The 14,730-nt window shown below is 36.7% G+C and overlaps 1 protein-coding gene across 1 annotated transcript; it reads right to left on the bottom strand.

Annotated features, from left to right (window-relative positions):
* Window positions 1-4,180: 4,180 nt before the first annotated feature.
* Window positions 4,181-14,325, bottom strand: LOC306878795 (protein Wnt-2b-like). Its single transcript, XM_079431327.1, has 5 exons — window positions 13,952-14,325; window positions 10,617-10,837; window positions 7,180-7,457; window positions 6,720-6,984; window positions 4,181-5,947 (listed from the first exon to the last, which is right to left on the bottom strand). The coding sequence occupies exons 1-5, from the start codon at window positions 14,053-14,055 to the stop codon at window positions 5,718-5,720; spliced, it is 1,098 nt and encodes a 365-aa protein (XP_079287453.1). The 5' UTR covers window positions 14,056-14,325; the 3' UTR covers window positions 4,181-5,717.
* Window positions 14,326-14,730: the final 405 nt, after the last annotated feature.

Here is a 14,730-nt window from a genome sequence, read left to right as displayed (position 1 = left end):
CAAAAGTTCAGATCCACAGCATGAGGGTTAGTTGGTTGCACAGATGAAACTGTGTTCATACAATACTGTTATAGTCTTTATTATCTTTCTTATAGAATGAAGGCTTGAAGGCATTGTCATTTCAAATTTTACATTAGAAAAACGTTTTGGTTTCTGGTTTCTGCCGCTTCCAGTTATTTCAACTGTAATGTTTATTTTGTCGTCAAAGGGTAAAATCCTTAGGGTATCTGATTTTAACAGTACTTAAGTATTTTACTCGTACTAAATGTAGGCTCAATGATGCACTAGTCAACAAACACCTCAAAATTGCAATAAATCAAGGTCGACACAACAGCTTCTTAAACTCTGAAGTCTTGGTTAAGCTCAAGTACTTAAAGAAGTCATCGGATGCAAAATTCACTTTTATATGTTGTTTGAACTGAAATGTATTTTGGCAGTGTGTGTACACAACCACCCTGTTATTATAAAAATCCACCCAGTGTTTTTGTTGACTGACACTGACGTTTTAGCACAGACCTGCCCTAAATGAGCGGTCAACAGTCTGCCATTGTTTCAGCGCCGGAGGCTTTCTTTTGTTTTTGAAGTGAATGCACCCCCGATCTACCTAAATGCTTCTATGTTCACGTGAATCATTTGTGATCCAGCTTCACCTACAGAAGAAGTAAGTTTTTTTTAGTTTTTTTTATTTAATGAATCTTTTCAAATCGCCTTTCCTAATCATGTGCTACTTAGCAAGTTCCTAGTTAGCAAGTTTACAGTCTCAGAGAACAGCTCATCACCCCACAGAAGAGAGGGGCGGGGTGAACAGAGCTCATTAGCATTTAAATGCACATGCACTGAAACGGCTCGCTGTGAACAGAACTGTTTTTGACAAGGTAAAAAGGGTGTTGTTTTACACTACCATTGAGAAACTTTAACCAAAGTATGTTATAGACGTTTCATTAAGACCTTAAAGAATCATATCAACTTGTGTAAAATGGGCATCCGTTGACCCTTTTAAAAAGGGTGTAAGAAAATCAGTGTCCTTCAAAAAGCTCTCAGCCATGACCTCATCTCATATACTGTATGAAATACATGTGATTTAGCAACTACCTGCTAATGCACTCGCATTCACATAAAGTAGCCTTGTTGACAAGTTTAGGTGAGTAAAGGCAAAACACAAGCTGTAATACCTTCAATGCTCCATAGATGGCGATATCACTTCTTTTGTAGCAGAAATAGTTAGGCACCATGTAACATGTTACTCATCACAAGTGTATTGGAGTAAAGCGTACATATTTATTCAAAAATTAAGAGTAAAAGTTGCTAATATTTTTAATTCTCAGTAAAACAACAAAGTAGCCAAAAAGATACTTAAGCACAGTTGCATGGCAAATCCGAACTATTTTATGTTTTATCAAATTCATATGAATTTGTACGTTCTCAACATTGTTTTCACATGATCTGCTTAAGCCCCATTGACTGTTAGGTTTTGGAATGAGGTTAGTGTCCCATCTTTCTTTCTTTTTTTCTAAATATCGTACATTTTTGTACAATTCAAATTCGCTGAAGTGTAAAGTTATGTAGTTATGTTTTTTCAAATCTAGGGACTAGAATATTGTAGACACTATGGATGGGCCTGTCATCTAGGAACTGCATAGCAACACCCTGACAACCACCCACAACACCCTAGTATCTAGGTCTGGGTAGTTGCTAAATGTTGCTATTCTGGGGTGCATTTTCCAAAAGCATCGTTAGCTAACTATGGTCGTTAGTTCTATTGAACTCTATTGGTAGCGACGGAACTTGTGACTATAGTTCCTTTTGGGAAACGCACCACTGGCTTGTTGCTAGAGTACTGCTATTAGGAGTATTTGTAGTTGCTAAGGTGTATCTCATATCTCTTCACAGATCTCCATCTCAAAACGTCTTTAACAAAAATTGAGTGGTGTAACAAAAACAAACGTATTTTCAAGTGGTGTAGTAATAACCAGTACTTGGTTTTTATGAATTATGAGGATAAGAGACTAAAATAATATTTGCTTATGCAAAATCCAGTGAATGTCACATTTAGTATTGTTTGTCATGCAAAAATTGTAATTAAAATTGCTTAGAAAAGTAACAGCACACCTCGCTTGAACACAATCATGATATAAGACAATCATACGTTTTTGTTTTCATCCATCTGTCAATTTAGAGATTAGTCTTTCTGAATTTTCATGGAGTATTTTTTCAGATTCTGGAAAGAAACCATCCAAAACACACCTTTAAGTGTTTCTTTTATAGCACTTTATCTATTTGCATCTGAGTTGGGCGATATGACCAGAATCTTATATCGCAATATGAGTAATTTTATTTCACGGTAATGAAGGAAAAGCCATGCATTAAGAGCCTAAGAAAACTTTTGAACAGAATGAAGATGAGTACATTTTTCTTGTTTTGCCTAAATATCATATTTTTCCATTTAGTTCTGCCCTTCAGAAGCTACAGAAGGTACTTGCATATTTTCCAGAAGACAAATTAAGTCAAATTTACCTTGAGCTTCAAATTCAAAAAGTTTCACATCATCATTTTGTATGATCCCTCTTATTTTGGTAAAATAATTCACATTTTGCAGATTCTGAAAGGTGTATGTAAAGTTATGTCTTCAACTGTACATTGTATAAAGTAATCAAATGTATAACAATACTGTATTTTCTTGACTGTGTAAATTATATTTATATTATATATAAATTCTTCTTATTAAAGTTACAAAAGTGATTTAGCTGTCACTGCCCAGATCCAGTGCTGTTATACGTGTTTTCTTTCTCAGTTGTTTGGTTTCACTTAGAGCCTAAATTAATGAGGAAACTTGCAAAGATGGGCATTTTGATACATACTAGTGTGTAATTTTTAAGTGAATTTTCAACCTCAATATTAACATTTTAAAATCCAATTGTTAACGTTTTTTCATTTATCTATCTTTGAAATAGCTGGTTTGTTTTCAGCATAACAAGATCTGTATCTTGGACAATTGACTGAAAATGAATGCAGTTGTAAAGACCACACACATATTGGGCTCTGAGGACATGATCACGTGACTCGACGAATATACACAGTCTTCGCCAAAGAACAAAAGTTTTGAATGCTATTTTAGCTTTCAGCGCCTTGACTCTATCAATACGTCCTTGTACGGATTAGTGCGCTAATTAAACTGTTAGCCGATTCTGTTTAGGAACACACATAAATTTCAACACTAACCACATAGTGGTTACGCGCTGCCAAGGGGGTAGTTTTACAATGTTCAAAAGTAAACATACTCTGACATGTTTTCCACAAGTCTTTCTCAACGCAGAAGTTTTTCTGGCAAAGATGAGGTGTGAGGTGGAGCTGTTGAACAACGGAAAACATAATCAGACTAGCTGTGGGAAATATCTGACATTCCACAATTGGAAAAATGTATCTTTGGATGAGTGGCTGAAAATGAAGCAACAATAGAGAGCTATTGGCGCCCTTTGAGACTTCAATCTTGATATAAGAATTACAGAGGCGAAATCGAATCCAGTCAAACAGCTACAAGCAGCTCTGTCTTACAACGAGACACAAATTAGAATGGCTCGAGATCAGAATCGCTTGTGTGCAGGGGCTAAAATGAACACTCGTCGAGTGCCAAAAATGAGTAAACATTGGCGATTTAATAAATCGAAACAAGTTTTTTTTTTAGGAACTGCAAAATAATACATGGCTAAAATCAAATAGTGAGAATGATCATCTGAATTTTGATTATGGGTGATTTTCTTTTAATATATATATACTAATTTTTTATTATAGATATGGTTTGTATAGCAATGGCTTTCCTTTTGGGCCTCTTTCGTCAATTGCAATTTGTACAATGACAAAATTAACTTCCACAGTCTTTGCTTTTGATTAATGGTGCCACCATTTTGGACATGCATTACTGACCATCGTGACAACCCAAGCGCTTCGTTCACTCATCCATCTTAATAGCAAATTTAGAAACAACCATGTTGTCAAACCAAGGTGCTTCATTCAGTGCAGCAAAATGTATGGAGAAGAATGCCAGTCATGCTTAACCTGACTATTTTTGCTGCTCAATCTCAGTAAGCTGCTGTCTTATTTTAGCAATGATTTGACATTTAGTGTGGGTTTTACATGAGGACATATATATGAAGCAAGCCATAAAACATACAGAGAGGCCATTTAGCTTCAGAATTGTTGTTGTTTATTTTGAGTAGCTGTTAGGCTATTTCTTTGAATGCATCTTGAAGATACCTGGTTTATAGTTCCTACTAACTACCTCAACCCAAACGCAAAGCATTTCAAAGATTTGATGCAACAAGCATTGAAAACTGGTTAATTCAACAAGCTTGTAGCAAATTTATGCCTTTTTTATTCTCAGAAACTGCACAGAATCTATCAGATTTTAGTGTACAATTTTGTATGTTGTGTGTGAAATGGATTTAATTGTGTGCAAATAGTCTGTGGTCATGGTATCTGATGGTTTGGACTCTTTATTTCAATAAACATCACATTTCACTGAAAAATCCATCAGGGAAAATATTGAGATATTGATCGTAGACAGGTTTCCAAACCAAAATAAAGTGCTCATATTCAAAGGGATGTTTAAGTGCTTAGATATTAAAAATATAACATGAAAGATATATTTCTCTGATATACAATGACAATGGGATGTCACAAAAGGCACTTTCGCGCCGCATAGTTCTAGGAAGTTAGTTTTAGGAACTAGCCAGTATGGTGGTTCCTAGAGAACCAATTTCTCCCTCGGGCCGTTTTCCTGGTTGCATTCGCATTTATGCGATTAAAAGAGTCTGAAAATTTGATTAAATCTCCTATGACAACTTGCAGTGTTATCATTGAGGCTGTGGAAAGAACATAACGCTGCAGACAACAGGTAAATGCTGTTTTCCATGTTCTGTGGACTAAATATTGTTCAAGGCTTTTTAAAAATGTTTTGTATGCGTTTGGCCATCACTACGTCACTGGTAGTTCCTATAGAACAAATAGAGCTATTTAGTTTCCCCAAACAGAGTTCCGAAAGCGAAATACGTTCCTAGTTCCTGTGGTGTGAACACGCCAAAAACTGGGAACATCCGCCAATAGTTCTAGGAACTAAGAAAAGGTTCCTCCAGCGCGAAAGCGCCTAATAAATTGATCATTGATCAAATTCTTTTTCGTGCGTAAGTTGTGTATCAAAATTATGGTCCATGAAGTAAATAAAAGGAAGCACAGTTATCACTGTTGAACATTTTTACAGCACCCTTCAAAGTATTATTTTGGACCATGATGTGTAATTGTTTTTGGCGTGAAATGCGATTTGTTGCTATGTTCTTTGGGAATCTTGAACTGATGCTGTATATTGTTCTTTCCCTAAAACTCCATCAATGCATTTATCAAAGCTGTCCAAAAACATAATGTGATGTATATAGGCAAAGATATTATCAGTAAAAGGTGTTTACAGTCCTGATCACAGTTCATTCTATTAAACACCAGACAATGCCCATTGTATGATTTCCCATGACACCAACCGTCTACCAGTGCTCCAGACTGGCCTGTGATCTCTGCGCTTGCATCATTGAAGGCGGGTAAAGTTCAGGGTTCTGCAAGTGGAGATCAGAGCGTTATAGTCAGAAACTATACATTCCACAATGCGGTGGCCCAAACAAAAACCTGAGAACAGAAAAGCACCAGTAGCTGCTGATTGGTCATGGTCATGGCAGTCAGGTTAAATCGAGCCAGTCGGGTTTCTTGTGTGGTTTACAGGTGTGGACGTCCACAGTTTCCTCACAGTCCCTGCACTCCACAGCGCAGCACCATTTGAACTTGCACTCACATTTGCTCACACGATTTACACGCATAGTGTCGTACCCACGGCCGCAGCACATGACCTCGCAGCCGTCCATGGCTCTGGAAGACTTGTTACACACCCGTCCTGCTGTACCCAGAGAACCTGAAATATAGATGCAGAAATGGAATAAATCAGGGTCAATATTTTCCATTTAGTCAAATTTTTCCAATTGTGAGTCAATAGGCCATTCACTTATTCAGAAATTAAATTATTCTTTAGAAAAATATTACATGGTAACCATAGTTTTTCCATGGGGCAACTGGGTATTTTCAAGTTTGGGTCATATAGTTTTTCACCTCAAAACCCCAAAAATGTATTATAATAAAATAAAAAATAGAATTTTAATTTGCTTTAATCGACATAAAAATGAAAAAAGCTTATAAAATGAAGCATATTTTACTTACTATTGTAACAGTTTTTTTTCATGATGATTAAGCACATTTTTCTTGGGTAGTTGTCATAACTGTAATGTGTCTGAGTGCTTTATCTCTGATATTTAATTTTCTATTAGTCATTTCAATATTCTGGTGGTTCTCATTACTATAATAATTGTAATAATTTTAATTATTACTGTATTACAAAAAATATACTTAAAGGCAATTATTTTTGTCTAAATTGGCATCAATTAATGGTTTAGAATTTAAAGCATCTTTTTTTTGCCTTGCATTGCATTACACTGCGTTGTAGTAATAAATTATTTGAAATTTTTTTAATTGTCATGAAATACAACAATGCAAAATACAATTTCTTATTTCTGTCTTGAGACTTTGGGGTGAAATATGAAATATGGCAGAATTTTGTCCAATTACTTTTTGATATCCCAATCAGTTGGAAGCATGGTATAAAAACATTTAGCATGCTCTTTGTTACTTACCTGCCGATCGGTCCATCAGACAATAGTCTGGAGAGTTCTCAATGTATACAAGATCATTTTTGGTCATTCTCTTGTAATCTCGGTCAGCAACCCTGAAGCCTGAACCATCCTGGTTCATAGTGACCTCCACAGCAGTATTGTACTTCTTTCTCAAGTAGTCCCCCGTTCGCCGGAAATCAGACATAGACAGCCAGCATGTCCTGAGAGCACATGACCCACTGACTCCATGACACTTGCATTCAGTCTTCATAAAACGCTTTACTGCCTAAAGAAAACAGAACTCAACCCATGACCTATGAATCACTCAATGACCCAGATTAAAAGACAAGCTTGAGTTTTTATATGAGCTTTTCTAATGTTAGGACATGTTATATAAACCCCTTCGGGGTCATAACCTGCTTACCTGTTGTTGTTTTTTTGCAACAATAATCAATCAAATGTGATAATCTTGACCCCTTACCATTCTCCCACAGCGGTTGTTGTGCAGATTCATCAGTGCTCTGGCATCTTTGACCATCCTCTCTCTGGCGTCCACAAAAGCTTTGGCAAACTTGATACCGTAGTTGATGTTGTCGCTACAGCCACCCCAGTCAAAGTCGCCTTCTTCATCGCTCGCCCGGCCTCTCCTGTTGGTGTCGCAGCCACAGATCTTCAGCTCTCCTTGACTGCATGCTCTGGTGATGGCATAAACCACACCGGCAGAGGAGATCGTATAAACGAATGCTGCTTCACGGCTACCTGATGAAAGAAAAGTGAGAGATTTTTCAAAATAGCATGTAAAAAATGCAGTACAGTTCTACTGTAATCTTCAAAAAGAATATGTTAAGTGTATTATTTCTGGGTTACGCACAGCGTTTTATGTTGACTTTAGTGTCAGCCAACGAATGGCTTACTTACAGTTGTCAGAAAGTGTTTTAACTTTAAAAACATCTCTTTTTAGTAGTTTAATAGAGCCAAGCAAGTTGATGAGGCGTAAGGCTCTTACTATGGTGTTAAATCCACTGTGCTTTTGTTATATCAACTCTCTAACTTCATCCCGTGGCTGGCCTAAGTGCGGGAGGCCACCCTAGCGCTTTCAGACATTCAACTGATTCAGGCTGACACTCCCTCACCTTTAGTTTCTTTGGTCGATTGCACTCATAGCCTTGAAGTGTGCTTTTTTGCCAAAGTAGCGCAAAATGACCCCTATTTTGCTAATTTTCCTCCTCCAGCTCGCACACTGAGCCAGAACAGAGGGTGATATGTCAAAAAGAGCAGCATTGTCTGCCAGAGTCATCTGCACAAATATTTACATCTCCTATTACTGTTTATACATCAGCTTGTAGAGAACACCCTCTGACTAGCCACTTGTATTTGGAGAATATCCACTCTCTATCAGACTTGCGCCCATTCTTGGGAGGTGGAGATTTTAAAGGCCTTTTTCCCAACATCTATCCAACAGACATATTGATGGGATTGTTGTCTTGATTTCATGCTTTACACAGATTTTGATCTTGTAGCAAGTAAAGCTGTAATGTTGTACCATTAACTGTACAGTTATATGCCAACACCGCAAATATGCATGGGTGAAATGTTACCCCCCCCCCCCCCCCAAAAGGCTATTTTAGGACAAAACTCTTAGAAATTTCCATTATTCTCCATTGTAGTTCACTTTGGATTCCCATTTAAAAATTGCTTCAATACAATATTTTGATATTTAAATCAGTGCATAAACAACCAATATAACCAGTACTAGTGTAAAAATATTTTACAATTTAAATAATATATTTCATATAATTTTAGCATAATATTATATATGTATCCAAAATGTTTATATATATATATATATATATATATATATATATTTATATATATATATATATATATATATATATATATATATATATATATATACAGTGCCCTCCAAAAGTATTGGAACAGTAAGGCCAATTCCTTTATTTTTGCTGTAGACTGAAAACATTTGGGATTGACATCAAAAGATGAACATGAGATGAGAGATTAACATTTCAGCTTTTATTTACAGGTATTTTCATCTGGATCTGATACACAACTTAGAAGATAGCACCTTTTGTTTGAACCCACCGATTTTTCATGTTACCAAAAGTATTGGAACATGTGACTGACAGGTGTGTTTTGTTGCCCTGGTGTGTCCTATTAATTGATTATTCAAACAATCAATAGCACTGAATGTCTGCGCTCAGTTTCAGATCAGATCAGACTGCATTTATAGTTAGTTAGACGTGTAACCAACATGAAAACCAGAGAGGCGTCTATGGGTGAAAAACGAGCAATTGTGAATCTGAGAGAAGATGGAAAATCAATCAAACCATTGCACAAACACTGGCGATAGCAAGTACAACCATTTGGAATCTCCTGAGGAAGAGAGAAACCACTGGTGTACTAAGTAACACACCTCAAACGGGTAGATCAAGGAAAACATCTGCAGTTTATGACAGAAACATTGTGACAGCTGTAAAGAAAGACCCTAAAACAACTGTTAGTGACATCAGCAACAACCTCCAGAGGGCAGGAGTGAAGGTATCACAATCTACTGTTCGCAGAAGACTTCATGAACAAAAGTACAGAGGCTACACCAGAAGATGCAAACCACTCATTAGCAAGAAGAATAGGAGACGAGCCTCAAAACTTCTGGGACAAGGTTTTATGGACTGATTTTATGGACCAAAGTGATAGAAAGGCTAAAGTTTGGAGAAAGAAAGGATCTGCTCATGATCCCAAACATACAAGCTCATCTGAAACACAGAGTACACAGGTGTACATTATAGTACACATTACACAAGTAATGTAATGGCTTGGGCTTTCATCGCTTCTTCTGGGACAGGCTCATTAATCTTCATTAATGATGTAACACATGATGGCAGCAGCAAAATTAACTCAGAAGTCTACAGAAATATTTTGTCTGACAATTTACAGAAAGATGCAACCAAACTGATTGGGAGATCCTTCATCATGCAGCAAGAGAATGACCCAAAACATGGTGCCAAAACAACAAAGGAGTTCATCAGGGGCAAGAAGTGGAAGGTTTTAGACTGGCCAAGTCAATCTCCAAACTTAAACCCTGTAGAGTATGGATTGTACCTGCTGAAGAAGAGACTGAAGGGAGTAACTGAAAACTGAAAGAGGCTGCGGTGAAAGCCTGGAAAAGCATCACAAAAGAAGAATGCAAAAGTTTGGTGATGTCAATGGGTCACAGGCTTGATGCAGTTATTGAAAGCAAAGGATTTGCAACTAAATATTAAGTCTTTTTTACTTTAATCTATGTTAATTCTATCTGTTCCAATACTTTTGGTAACATGAAAAATGGGTGGGTTCAAACAAAAGGTGCAATCTTTTAAGTTGTGTATCAGATCCAGATGAAAATACCTGTAAATAAAAGCTGAAATGTTAATCTCTCATCTCATGTTCATCTTTTGATGTCAAACCCAAATGTTTTCAGTCTACAGCAAAAATAAAGGAATTGGCCTTACTGTTCCAATACTTTTGGAGGGCACTGTATATATATATTTATAATATATTATAATATATTGTAATATTACGTATAATTAGGTAATTAGGTGTTTTGCATAATTATAATTACATAGTTGTAATTACATAAATACATGATGGAAAAATGTGCTTAATTGAAAATTTAGTTACAATGCTGTCCTTAAATTGGCTTTTTCCTTGTGAAAATATTTTTTTCATGTCTGTCTTTTGATTTTAGGGTGTATCTGACATACTAGGTTTGGTAAGACTCGCATCTCAGCTTGATACTTTATGGAATATGATGCTTTTATACATGATACAAGGTTGCATGGTTTATGTACGTCATGTCTTATTACTGTATGACTTTGATCTCAGCCATTGTTGGGAATAAAGTGTAACACAAACACTGACTGCGCAACATGACGCGGCCGAACACAGTATGGTCTCGCTCCAGCGTGCTGCAGTTCCAGCGATGGTGTCGGAACTGGTGCTGGCATTCTCGGATCCACTCTTTGGCTCCTTCTCCGATGGATTGCATGAGATCTGGGTGTCTTTGGCAGAGCTGCCTCTGCTTGTTCACCAGCCCTGGAATGTTGTCACATATGACCCGTGCACCTAACGCACCAATGTACCTGTAGAGACAAACAGAGACACATTAGTTGACCTAGCATCTGCTAAATTAATAAATGTAATGTATAAATTACTATTGCAGTAGTTGCCAAATATAAACCAATTTAATTAATAATTATTGAATCAATCGCGCTGAACATGAGAAACCCACTTTATAGTTGGGTAAGATGTTTCCATAGTGACCACTAAACTGAATGATTGCCCGTTTTCCCAGCCAATTAATTTCCTATAGCTGTGCTAGTTTCATGTCTCAGTTTGTTTCTTCACACATAATAAACTAATTTCAACTTAAATCAATATTTCATGTCCGTTTATTTAAGATTTTTTGCAATAACGATACCCCTATCATACTTTACTGTGTCTGCAAAAACTTAGTTCACCCAAAAATGAAACTTCCAACCCAATCTCATGAGAAAACATACAAATTTTACAAGATGGCCATTTCATATGAATTTGTATGATGTGATTCATGCAGAAGTGTACAATTTCATTAAACTGTCAGTGGAGCAAAAACATGTGAACGAACAGTTTGTACAAATTTATGACACATAAAATAGTTGCGAATTTGCATGATATTGCTTTGGAAAATTCTGTCATCACAAACTCAGGCCATTCAAAACCTGTGTGACTTACCTTCTGTTGTAGAACAGAAAATAATAAATTTTGAAAAATTTATTTTTCAAAAGATATTTTGAAAAAGAATGTTTTTTTTCTCCATGCAGTGAAAGTCAATGGGGTCCAATGTTGTTTTTGTGTTCCAGAAATGAATAAAAAGTCAGACAGGCTTAGAACACAATGAAAGGGAGTAAATGATCACATAATTTTAATTTTGAGACAAACTATCCTATATAGATACACCCCAATTTGTCCCATATCCCATGGTTCTCTGTTGACAAATCTCTACAAGAGTGCAGCAACAATTGACAATCTTGTATTAATATTTGTCATTATGTTGCAGGTTTCCTGTTAAACAGCCTGACAAATACCTGGTGGACCCTGTCTGTTCAAGCGCACCACACAGACACCCTCGGCGAGGTTTACGCTGTGCTCACACTCCCTTGTCTGGGTTTGTGTGACAGCACTCCGTACAAACCTACTGAACAATTTCCACTCCTCTTATGGCTGTCTCTTTCGCTCTCTCTCTCTCACACACACACACACACACACACAGCCATACTAGTGCAAACATACAGCCCAGCGAAAGACTTATTCCTCTCGCTATAGCATCCATGGGAGGGCCTGCTGTTGCCGGCTTTGCACGGTTGCCCTGTTGATCCTTGACACACAGAAACACAATCTCGCTCTCCCTCTCTGTTCCAGAACACTTATCAGCTGTATGCGGCTGGGATTGGGAAAGGCCGCTGCACGTGAGCCAGAAAACCGCTAGCCGTGAATTGATTGCAACGATGACAACAATCCCCATAACTGTATAAATTACCGTAGGAACTGAGAGATATTTATCACCACTGGCTCACACGGTTTTGGGCACTCCGCCACGGCTGTCTTGCGGACTTCGACGCTGTCGAATCCCCGCTGCCTTATGGAGGGCAAAAGGGGCCATCCGTATAGTTATTTCAACATAGATGATACAAACGATAACCATTTTTTTCCCCATTCATGAAATACGGTATTATTGTCTATCGTGAGAGAAACCCAGCAATCATTTTAATTGAAAGTATCAAAAAATAGCATGGACTGAGATTGTTGTTTACTCAGCTGTGGGGCACTAGGCAGTGCGCTGACTATGTTGATATTGCTACCTTTGAGACGTGATGGGGAACTTATGAATGCTGCAATTAGAGATGTTTTTAAAGGCGAAGTCTGCCATTGTGTCATCGTGTCTGGTGTTATACAGTAAAGAAATGGAGATGAAAAGCAATAACTTCAGAACTAAGTCACTTCAAATCTCTATCACCCTAGCAAGTGTGTTTATCTGGAGCGTTCAGCACACAAGTAGGTCTGCTGATCCAGCCAAGACCTGTCATAGTACAGTCTGGAATGTGTTGATCAATGTCACTTTAAGACATCAGACTCCTCTTTCTTTACTAACAACTGCCCTGAGAAATGATTAAACACAGTCCTATATGCATTTCTGCCATCACCTGCCATCTAGAGCTATTTTTTCTTTCTGATTGTCTAATTTTATCTGATTTTTTCACCTATATTAGTGTGATTTTTGCTATTTATTACTATTTATTTGCTATTTTAGTACTTTTTGTTTGTCTCATACCACAATATATCACTGACTGTAAATTAGCTCTTCCTTTTGTTATCATGCTCTGGACTAAATTGGTCTAGACTGAAAAAATAAAATAAAAATCAATTTAAAGAGGACTGAATTATATAATAGCTTTAATATAATATATATATGTGTGTGTGTGCACCACAAGCATACATTATATACCTTTCCCATAATGTCAATTTAGACTCTCAAATGTGTATTTATATTCGCTGAAAATGACTTATAATGCTATTATTTGGACATAAGCTTTTTTTTTTTTTTACTTTAAATCCATTATTTCTCTACTGTAATCTGAAATGCTTTTTTATTTTCTACTCTACTTTTCTAGGTGATCAAATGTGTGATTTTTTTCCGGCAGGTGGATCGTAAAAAAGATGATCATAATCACATAATTTAACATATCTATAGTGATGGACAGAAATTAAAATGAGTTTACTGAATTCAGCCTGTTATTGCATTAAGGAAAAATACGATGTTTCCCATGTACAAAAGGGAAAGTATTAAATATGATGTAAGCCTATATAAACTAAATAAAATTTAAACACTTTACAATGGGTTTCTAGATAAATTCTTACAGTCATAAGAATTTCTCTTGCAATTTATTTTAATTTCAATTCTGCTTCCTTGCACTTGGAATTTCTATCATAATTTGGAACCATTCCTGGGATCAAACAAGATTTATTTATTTTTTTCAGTGTTTTTATTTGATTCTAGATTATTTATTGTTATTATTTGTCCCAGATTGTGACATACATTCAATGTGCGTACTTGTTATTGGGAACAGTTACCTTACAACGTTACATTTCCAAAAGAAAATGAATATGTGCCAATGAGTGGCTCTTGTGCCACTTTAAATAAACACAGGATCACCTACCACCAAGACGAGTCCACAGTGGGAGTGAACACGAGCAGCAGTAAGATGAAGGGCAGGTCAATCCTGTGAGCGGAGCCGCTCGGAACTCCAGCAAACTCTCGCATGATTTACAGTCAGTTTGTAAATGCTTCCGAATCCCAAATAATAATAATAAATAAATAAATAAATCAGAGGTTCATAACAGCTGTTGAGATATTTAATTCTTCATAATTAAAATACTATTTCTTTCCACGATAGAATCGATAAAATTAGAAACATCCATATAAAATACTGAGTATATCGTCTATAAATTCGTATCCAAATTGAGTTCCTTTGAGTCGAATCTGAATCTGGTGGTTAATAGTCCAGTGAGTGAGGTACAGTCTCTGTCCCTCAGAATCAGATCCAGAGGCAGGTCTCTGATTGGTGGGGAGTCTGCGCGCTCATTGGCTGATATCTGCACGAGGAGATGAATGAGCGGAGCGCGAGATGTTGTTGCTCTAAACACACTGTTTAGATGAGTTTCTCTGACTAATTACAAAGAAGCAGACCATCGTTTGTGGACACTACCACGATGGTAATACCATGTTTATTATAGTACCTTGGATTAACATCAAAAATATATATAAATAATTGAATGTCTATTTTAGTGAGGTAATAGTGCTGTACCGATGGTATGCAGTGCTTTATAGCTGTCCGAAAACACTTTTACGTTACACATTTAAAAATGTCTGAATAGTTTCATAACAAATATCAAACCAGGTTTCATTTATTTTAAAGACAGATAGCACAAGTACAAT

This window comes from Barbus barbus (assembly GCF_936440315.1).
Source record: "Barbus barbus genome assembly, chromosome: 13".
Classification (NCBI taxonomy): Eukaryota; Metazoa; Chordata; class Actinopteri; order Cypriniformes; family Cyprinidae; genus Barbus; species Barbus barbus.
The sequence above is the reverse complement of the archived record's forward strand: the minus strand, read 5'-3'. Positions and strand labels throughout refer to the sequence as shown.